The sequence below is a fragment of the Camponotus floridanus genome, unplaced genomic scaffold, assembly GCF_003227725.1.
Source record: "Camponotus floridanus strain SB8 unplaced genomic scaffold, Cflo_v7.5 scaffold1, whole genome shotgun sequence".
Taxonomy (NCBI): domain Eukaryota; kingdom Metazoa; phylum Arthropoda; class Insecta; order Hymenoptera; family Formicidae; genus Camponotus; species Camponotus floridanus.
Window position 1 is genome coordinate 3,053,075 of NW_020229214.1, and position 10,575 is coordinate 3,063,649.

Here is a 10,575-nt window from a genome sequence, read left to right on the forward strand (position 1 = left end):
TTCAAGGAACGATGTACATAGAATGTGTACACATTTTACAGTCATGTGTAGACACTTTGAATTTGTAATATATACAGAAAGAGAGAGAGAGAGAGAGATGTCGTAACTTGCATATGTAACGCATATATATGTATACAAGAGTATATGTCACTGCTACGTAAATTACATAGTACATACACATATATAATGCGTAAACGTTGCCCGTAATAATACGCGTATGGGAGGCTTCGCTACGTATATTAAGTCAGAGACATTTTCGCATGTACCACGCGACGCGTATTTATATGTTTGTGGCATAATGGAAATAGATGTGTGGTATATTCATGCATAAAGTGACGTAAGAGTCACTTCACACATCGTTTATTGATCAAACGTTTCACATGGCATGTGTTAAATATATTTAGACATTTTCACTGATTTGAGATCTTTCTACATCGCTGAAACAGATTCTGGAAAGATTCTTGTAAAAAAATTTTTGCAGGTCTACAAATTTCTTTTATAACATGCTTTATTAAAACAATAAATAATAAATTTAAATTAGTAAATTTTTGCATGATGTAAAAAATATGTGCAATTTTGTAAAATTAATATTAGTATAAAAATAAATTATAATATTTAGAAATAGAATTAATATAAATTAATATAATATTATTTTATCTAAGAAGAGATCTGTACTTTGTAATAATTCTCAATGTGCCAGCGTATTATAATTGATAATTTGCACGAAACCGCGATACATATTTTCTTCTTATCGTGGCGCCAAAAGCAGAAAGGGTGTGGGATCTTTTCAAACTGTGCTACACAGAGACGGACTCCCGGAAAAGGAAGCACCACCCGTAGATTGCCAGACTTCAAGAATTAAACCGTGTTCCTGCTGCCAACCCTGTGATGTCTTGTTCGTACTATGGCGCATCGGCCGCCATGCTTCTCGAAAGAATCTTCCGGCAAGTTATGGCTTGCTAAAGAAAATTGACTTGAATCTATGCCAGGATAATAAAAGCGCATAGCTGCGAGGAAGCGCGGGTGAGAAAAATGAAGAAACAATCTTGACACCATGGGCGATACCGGTAAAAAAAGAAGTCGTTCGGATACGTAAAACGACCAAAGAAGAAATCCCCCTCGTTATATACATATAGATCGTGGCTGTCGGCCCCAATGTTAATAAATATCTATTAGTGCGCTTCGAAAACTTATATAGCGATACTGATATTACGAACGATATTAAACGCGACGGATATTGCGTTATTTTCATCGGAACATTTGGCACATTTCGTACACGATACATTTAGAAAATTTATGCTAATGTCTACATGTCGCACAATTTTCGAATATTAAACAATTAAAGTCATAAATGACGTAATTTCTTATATTTAATATTTTCATTTTGTATTAACGTTAATAGACACTGTTGATAAGACGTGATCATCCGTACTAAATATAATCACGTTTACGTTATTATATATTTTGCTTCCGTTAAACGAGATGTAATCTATTTTAAAATTTCTATTTTTTGATAGATTAAAATTATATTTTTATTAATTTTATTTTTATTAATTAGATAAAAATTATATTTCTATTTTTTGATAGATTAAAATTATATTTTCTTAATTAAAAAGATTAAGAATGTATCTACATGCAAAACAATACATTTATGTATAGTTGTTTTATTCACTTTATGATAAATTTTAACTGAAAAAAGAGAATTAACTTTATTAATGATAATTTCGGCTAATATAATAACAAGATATATTGGATTATGATATAATCGATATGACTTGAATGTATTCCATTGCATTAGAGAAAACTAAGTGGAAGTTTTAAAATCAAGCGAATTTTGTTCGCGAGCCTACTTATGTGAAGATAATCACATTATGTACGATAATCAGCCGTTATTTCATTATCTATGCCATAGCGCCCTATTGATTATAATAGCTCTTCTGCTAACGCTTTGGCATGTCTAATATAATTAACATATGTAGAATGGAATTTAACAAAACAATATTATGATATTTGCCATGTCTCTCAATTTATAAAATGTATTTCCCAAGCATTGCGATGTTTCGATACTTTTGTAAAATGCCTTTTGCACATAGTCGTATGAAGCAATCGAGCAATCTTTTACCTTATTCGGTGTCGTTGCTTGCTGCTGCGGCGAACAGCTGGTGCTGTGTACAGTCGGCTGATTGGTCGTCGCCGGCACGATGCCCTGATGATTCAGATGACTCAGCTGATTCAGCTGCGTGAGCTGCTGCGGCTGCTGCACCGGATTCTGGGTGTTGGCCTGCAGTTGTTGATGATGTGACTGATGCGCAGGATGAGTCGTCTGATGATGCGTCGCAGGGAAGGTGGGTACCGTGAACGGGACGAACAGCATCGGGCTGCCGAGGATGTGCGCACCACCTCCACCCAATGCCCCCGTCTCCTCCCTACACCTTTTTCGTGCGTTTTTTGTTTTGGGTAACTTTCTTTACTCCATCAACCGTGTTTTTTTAAATATTTTTTTTCTTAATTTCGGCGTGCTACTACGCGCATAGATCGTTATTTTTATTATATTACTTTTGTCAAGTATACTGCCGACGACGACGAGCAGAGTAGAAGCGTAGCAGTAGCACTAGTAGTAGTGGTAGTAGTAGTGGTAGTAGTAGAGGTAGAAGTAGTGGTAGTGGTACTAGTAGTGGTAGTAGTAGTAGTAGTAGTAGTAAGGAGTAGTAATATACGTGTCGAAGTGAAGCTACAATATATGTTTAATGATTTATTATTACCTGCACTCCTGCCCCAGCCCCTGGTGCTGGGGTTGGGCGTAGGGGGCGGCTCGGACGGAGGTGGTGGACGCCACCCTCGCTACCCTCAGCGATAGACCGCCCCGCTGACTGGTAAGTTGGACTGAAGCTGGCTGGTGATTGCTATGCACGCAGCAACAGGCACGGCAGCCAATTGGCTGTTGTTGATTTGGAATAGCCTGGAGATGATGACTTAGGGGGCCCCTGGGCCCCGTGGAGGAGGGAGAACACGGGTACACCCCAACCAGGCAACCCACCACCGCAGCCCCGGGGCCCGGTGCGCTCGGTGCCAAGGCGCCTGTGGACGAGGCCACCCCAAGCTCGCTGGCTCTCCGGCAACCACTGCACCACTGCACCCACCCTCCTTGTTGGGGGGCTTGTTGATACGTCCTGTTGACGTTGATCGTTGAGCCGGGCTGAACGACCTCAACCTGGGCCTCTTTGAGCTCACGATTGCCTGCGGGCGGGATTTTGCTACTTTGCTGTTTACTCGGGGTGATCAACTCTGCGCGTGACGGACGCCGATTTTCAATCTGTTTAAAATTTTCTTGGACCAGGCAATGGCAATCAACGAAGAAAGCCTGAACTGCTTCACTTCGACTTTATTTCTTGATTACGTATCACAACACTGATGCTCGCACGTGAAGCTGCTGATTTTAACTAAATCAGTGAAAAATCACAGTCCTTGCTACAGTCTTGTATGTTACGAGAGAAAAAAGTAAGTTTTAATAAATATATTTCCAGAGAGAGTTATTGATGCTTCCAGTTTTCGAGCTTTATTAATGTTATTTAATTAACACTGATAGTGTTGTTCACCACAAAGCGATTGTGTCAAAAACTATTTTTCACGTTTGTCACGATTCCCTAAGAGATGTTTTTGAGAAATATGCTGAGTTCTACCGAATCCCGTTCTCGTGGAATGTGTTTACCGTATACTCTTGGCGCAGTCGACGCTCACTTCAACAGCCACGTGGTCGACTCGGATAAGATTCTATGTCAATCTCTTTGAATGCCAGTACAAATGCGAATCGCAGATATATTTGTTTTTGTGTATAAAATACGTCACCGCGATTAAAAAAGTTCGCAATATTTTTTGTTCTCAAAATACTTTTCTTTTTCTTTGTAATTACTGAAGCGAATATCTGAGACAAATTATCGTATGAACAATTATTAAATATTAAATTAGAGATGAGATGAACTTTAAAATTTAACTAATACACGGGTATAATCGTTATGTTAATTGTAATGTACAACAATTGAACACGTTTCATCGCATTGTATAAACCAATAAACTGATGTCTCCTCTAATAGTCGGCAGAGCATGCGTTTAACTTTCAACGATCTGTAACTTATGTCCGATGTCACTTGTTCCGGCAATACAAGTCATAAAACACGTGTTTTGCTTTATAATTAAAAATACTGCAGCATATGTCTCTAATGTAAGTATATCGGCTAATTTGCAACTGTATATTTCGTTAATTTATTAAAATCTTCCAGATGATGAACAGACTATGGTGAACAACACTCGTAGCTGCACGCGTCGCATGAAGGCTTTCGCTTACGAACACGTTGCAGGGAAAGATACGAAGTTTGCGGTCACACGCACACCTGGAAGAACGATAATCACTCGATCGTTCAAATAGCACCTTCTTTATTTTCTCTTTCTAATGCTTTCCTAAATATCTTTTAGATGTGACAGCCATGAATCATAGAAATCTGATTGAACCTTATTGCCGCGCGAACAACATACGAAATAAATTGCGGCGGATACTTCCGATTCTTGTACGAGGATTAACACCTGTATTTGCGGCGACTTTCTCTCCTTCCTCCACGGGTCAAATCAAACAAAGCGGCCGGTCCTCGCGATCGTATAAATGAGATTAAAGACACGACGGGTGGAAAAAGAGGGAACCTAACCCGTAATGTTGGAAGGTCGCTCGCCGACTGACTAGCACTTCCGCTCAGGCTGTTGTGCGATTCAGAGTGGGGGATGCTTCGTTGAGTTGTTGTGTGTAGGGGTTGGTGGCGGTGGGTCGACTCGTCGGTTGGTTGGTTGGGGTGGTTGTGTGTGCTTCGCTCTTGCTGTGCGCGGGAAACCAGGGGCTTTCAAGCCTGCAGGATCTGTATGGCCCGGCGAAATAGCGACCAGTTTCACGTGGCTCGTACTAGCTTGAGTTCAACTACTTTCACCTTGCGTCTCGTTGTCAACGTCGTGCCCCGAAGTTTTCATGAAATTTCGATGCCGTAAATTTTAAATAAGTCCCGCGCGTCGCAATCGCATAAATTTCAGAGATATTAATCTAATATTTATTTATATGTTAATTCCGAAACGATGATAGAACGATGAAGAAGCGTCTTATAAAAATCGTTTTTCACTTGTAAAGCAAAATGTCGAAATTGAACGAACTTCGTCGTTTGTGCATTTAGAAATTTATTGTCTTGCGGTGAGATGTATCGAGCGAATAATCAAGAAGGGTAGAACATGATTCGGTGAGTAAATCGATTAAATGATGAGAAGAAGTCGAGATGTACGAGAGATTGCGTAGGGTATCAGGTGCGCGCTTATACTGTCAATCGAATTATCTAGGGTTTGTCGCAGCTGCTTCAAAATATCCTTTTACCTTGATAGGTACAAACCAGATATCAATCAACGTTTATTATTAAATTTCCGAGGGTGCAAAATAAATGGTATCTAATATATCGAAACTGTTCACCAGTAAAAAAGATATTTATATAAAATCTTGCAATTTATTTTTTAGCGCAAATAGATTTTATATGATATAATTAAACATCCTAAAAGTTTGGAAAAGATAGTGAAATATGAACTTGAAATCAACACTGTAATTATTAGTATCACTAGAAATCTCAAAAACTCTCTCAGAATTTTTCGCTAGGCCATAGAAGATACTCGGCCGACGGAAACGAGCACTATTCTGCGGGCGGATTTTAACTCGATGGCGTGTGTTTCCAGACCAATTTCACATTACCTTGCACTAAAAAAATCACTTAAGGATACACTCAAAGCACCTGTCACAATCGTCGAACTTGTCATGCACTGTCAAAAAAATGTCACTTTCGCAAACGCCTATTTCGTTCGAGGAGGTTTCTCAAGCAGGGTGCCGGAGAACAATGGGGGCGCGTACCGGTTCGTATGCGTGGTTGTTTGTACGCGTGCGTCCTAGTACAGGTTGTGTTTATGCGGCCGGCAATCGTATATAAATGTTGGCGCGTGACGGTAAGGGAAAAAGTGTCTCGGCGCGAGTTACAACCGGCGGATAAAAAATGATAATGGCGGATGAACAGGCGGATATATGCGCGGGGGTACTGGTACTGCGACGCGGTGTCTCGTAGCCTGGTGTGTAATGGGCTATGGATTTGGTGGAGCGCTGTTCCTGCACGTAGGGTAGGTAACGTGGAGACAAGAACCCTGTATCGCAATGTATCGCGGCGGTGGTGGCGACGACGGCGGCGGCGGCGGCGGCGGCGGCAGTAACTGGAGGGGTGATCTGTCAGGCTGGAGGGGCGAGTGGGTGGTATAGGGTAGGAGTCTGGCTCGTTCCTTCGTTCGTTCGAGGTGGTGGAAGAGAGGGTAGGTCAGACGATCTCGAGACCGAGGGCGCGCAGAGCGCCGTTTCTCGTGCGGGAACAGTTATCGTTGCTTCCGTTGCTGATGCTGTCATGTATATCTATCGTCTTTTGACGCTCGATCTGACTCATATTCTTCTAAAAACTCGCACGAATTTTCAATATTTTTTATTACGCGCAATTTTAAGTTATTGTAGCGAAAAATAAATAATTATTTATATTATATTATATTCTTACATATAAATGTATAAGGAGTTTGTTACAGATTAATTATATAGAATTTTATGCGACAAATTCTACATGCAAAATGTTATTCAAAGTTTTCATGTATTTTAATAAATTGAAAACTTATAGCATTTAACATTTCTATTAATACAGTATTTTAAAATTAATATTAATTAATATAATTAAATAATATTAATTGTTGCTTTATGCACCAAGTAAAATATAGGCATATGTCATTAATTTTTCAATAAAAACGCGGTTTAATTTTCGCGAATTAGTAATCGTTTTAAGTTCACGCACTACCATCCGCCTTGGCTCTTAATAGCTCTTATTCTCAAACAATATTCATTTTAGATGTGAGATTCCCGTGTAAGAAAAATATTAATTGTGTTATATATACATATATATTATTACTTTAAAACAAGATACACATGCAAATAATTTATTATAAAGATAAAAGGAGAGAAAGAAATTCAAATATAGTTGAAATTTTATTCTTTTTTCTATATTTCAGAAATACGTCAGTGTAGTTCTATATTTCTTAATATAAGAAAAACGGTACTTAAAATTTTTTTAATTATAAATGAAGTTTTTTGTTTTATTATAAGAGTCTAGGAAAATAATATGAATATTTTTCTCTTTATTGCTATGTTAGTTCACTAAAAGAAGAATATAATCAAAGGCATGTGGTTAGAGCGCCGATGAATCGATCAGTACTGGTCATTTGGCTCCCTTTGTCGCACGTGTTAATTAAAAATTGCTGGCGGTTATCGTTCTGGAAGGAATCACGTATATATCTGTAATTAATTTATCGATAAATTCTCATCAACCATCGAACAATCTCATAGCATTTTCCGGCCGTGCTTTCAGAAATTTTTTTGAAATTAATAATTACTAAACAAGTTATTAATTATATTTTGTGCATAGAACATTTACAAACCGTTCGTATTTGTGGTCAGAATAACTCTCCAACTACCGCATAACACAAATAGAATAATAATAGTATATATTCAGCTGCTCATAATAGATTTGATTAGTTTTCGTGCTCTGCGATGTAATTACCAAAGTAACATATAACGGTGTATGCATTGCCATAAAATGCTTGTTATTATTTATCGAACATATTTAATTAAATATTTTTTGCATATATAAATTTAAATAGATTTATTTTTTATATGAAATATTTATTTAATTATATTTTCTCATCGCATACTTTGTATATCGATGTATTTGAAAGATAAAAATTCATATACATACATAATATATTTATATTCTTTACTAAACCACAATTAATCTCTGGTTCCTATTGAACAGCCAGAGAAAAACCTAGTGACGAAGACCGATTAAAGGCAAAGTCAACAATTGTAAGAACTTTAAATGCGATTTGCAACTCATTTATAATTCACAGTCCTCGCGGTCGGCAGCTTTCCATCGGGTCGCCATCAACGAGCAGGCTCGCGGGCATGACAGATATGGTGTACACATTGCGCCCAGGAAATTTCGTATTTTCGCAGCTAATGACTGAGGAACGAGACGGTAATGTATTCTATGCGGAACATCTACTATGCGCTCCCATTAGCATTTGTAATGCGCATCTACCCCTAACTCTCGGGGCGCAAGCGTTGACGCTCGGCGCAAACCCATCAACGTACCATTTATAGCGCCGTTTCGTGCCCGCATACGCGGAGAAAAGAGTTTACTACTCGTTGCTGGTGAATATGTTAATAGGATGCACCCGCGCAGCGCGCTCTTAGCAGCGTCCCGCGTTATGACGCAGCCGTTGGTGGAAGATTACGGTCGTACCTTAGCGTCGAGATATTTTTCCATGGCTCCCAAAGACCGCGATAATATGCGGAAGTAGACGCACCATTAAGAGGCCTTTCACGTGTCACACGTATGCCGCATGTCGTTAAATCCGCTATCGATGCTTTGTAATTCTTTTTTTCTCTGTCACCGCAGCGACCAAAGCGATTTGCACTTATCGCTTTTGCATGAAGCGCCCTTATCGACTTTGCCGAGTTGCAGATAATCGAGATCGACGTATCTATCGCGTGCATGCGTCGGCCGCACAGCCAACATGTGTGTTTACACTTCTGCGCATTGCCGAAATATTTTCTCTACTATAATCGATACGCTCTAGGAGCGATACAATGGAGAATGCTGAATCATTCAAAGCGCAATATATATGTGAATTTTTTTTTGTCTATTTGACATAAAAAGGACTTGTCATATTTTAACAGTTTTTATTTGCATTTTTAGAAATTGTCAACAAAAATAATTCATGATCATATGATACTATTTTAACAAATAATCGCGTAAAATAATTGCGGCGATCTATATGACTTTTGTGTATATTGATATCTGATGGTCCTCCAAGAGTATTTCGAGCGAATACCATTCTCAACATTTCGCAATGGTTTTGCCGTAGGATCCACCAAGAAATGTACAATAAACAAGTGGCTTCTGGCGGCGATAACGCCGTAATTAACACTTCAACCAGTGTGCCGTGCAATCTCGCCGGATATGTTTCGCGCGGAAAGGTGTACCGGAGCTGCTATAATATCCATGAAAAACGCTTGTTCAGAACCGGAACGACCGTCGAGACCTGGAAACGTCCCGAAGCGCGGAGCTAGTGACAGCAAAGGCGGCGAGCGCAATAACGGATAAGCGGAGCAATCGGACAGTTTGTGAGCGGCCTCTGCTCCTGATGGGCTGGACGATGGAGAGACACGGCTGTAGGGAGACGGTATATTTATAATGACCCTATATGTATGCAAATGGCCGCATATCGTACGCTTCTATTCCGCTCGCATCGCTCGCATTCACACGTGAGAGAAAGAGAGAAAGAGGGGGGGAAGAGAGAGAAAGAGAAAGAGAGAGAGAGAAAGAGAGAGAGAGAACTCCGATCCACGCGTCATCTCCGCTTCTCTATATATGACCTTCTCTTTCTCTCTCTCTCTCTCTCTCTTTTGCATTTTCCGAATCCGCGAACGTATTCACGTACGCGCTTGTGCACGTATATCGAGATCGCGTGTGCAATTACGAACACATAGAGGCGAAACGTGGGATGAAAATGCATCGATTGTGCGTAAACGTGAGTCAACGCAATTCCGCGAGAGACCGCGGCACAATTTTGCAGTTAACCAAGTCTTTTTGGCCATTATACACGAACTCACAGCATATTCTAGATGCGACAGATCGTTTCCCGAAGCGAGAGCGTTCTAACTTGAGAGCAAATCTAGTATAACTTTCTGTAGGTGTCTGCCTAAAGATAGAAGACGACGTATGATTCTATTTATGAACTTTCCGATAGAACATGTATTTTATTTTGTCTCTTAGGAAAGTTTAATAGAAGTCAATCAACATGATAAATGAATATCTAAAAATCTGCATAATAGCGAGTAATATTTACAAAAAATGCCATTGTCATAATATATATTTTTAATACCATTATATATATATTGTGTGTATAAAATATTTAATAATTATAACATGTTATCAAATTTATATGATATATATTCAATTTAATATAAGATTTATGTATAAAATCTAACTAATATTTGATTTTATCAATTGCTGACGCATAGCAAAAAAATAATATATCGATATTTTATCTTTAGTCTTGATTCTCATATTGATAAAATTTCAGTTATATATTTTACAATTAAAATAACTATTTATCTCGTGAACTGTCGATATGATTATATTTTTAATTTGGCATGTTCGAAATCAAGCACAAGTATCAAACAAAATATTAATAAATATAATCTTTTTGAATGAAACAAAGAAATGCATTCTTATAAGAATCGCGCATGATTAGCAATTTTACATTATTTAAGATATTAATTCAAATTATTGAAAGTCCAAAATGCAATCAAAATATTGCTATATGTGTTTCTGTACAACAATGCGAGAGGTAAAACACATTCATCTCTTTCTGACCTAAAACTCGCCTCGCGTAAATGTCGATAGGGCGCATCGCGAT

The 10,575-nt window shown here is 38.6% G+C and overlaps 1 protein-coding gene and 1 long non-coding RNA gene across 6 annotated transcripts in view; one reads left to right on the plus strand and one right to left on the minus strand.

The window, feature by feature from the left end:
* LOC105250434 (nucleolysin TIAR) overlaps window positions 1-3,374 on the minus strand; it is a 403,479-nt gene extending 400,105 nt beyond the window's left edge. For all 5 annotated transcript variants that reach the window (XM_025407453.1, XM_011256527.3, XM_011256528.3 and 2 more), the window contains exons 1-2: window positions 2,763-3,374; window positions 2,123-2,432 (exon numbers count right to left, since the gene is read on the minus strand). In XM_025407453.1, coding sequence (XP_025263238.1) covers window positions 2,123-2,374 — 252 coding nt within the window. In that variant the 5' untranslated portion in view covers window positions 2,375-2,432; window positions 2,763-3,374. The remainder of the gene's footprint in view (window positions 1-2,122; window positions 2,433-2,762) is intronic.
* A 1,753-nt stretch (window positions 3,375-5,127) lies between these two features.
* Window positions 5,128-9,886, plus strand: LOC112637899. Its single transcript, XR_003122803.1, has 3 exons — window positions 5,128-5,270; window positions 7,999-8,126; window positions 9,019-9,886. It is a non-coding gene; the product is annotated as an uncharacterized LOC112637899 (long non-coding RNA).
* Window positions 9,887-10,575: the final 689 nt, after the last annotated feature.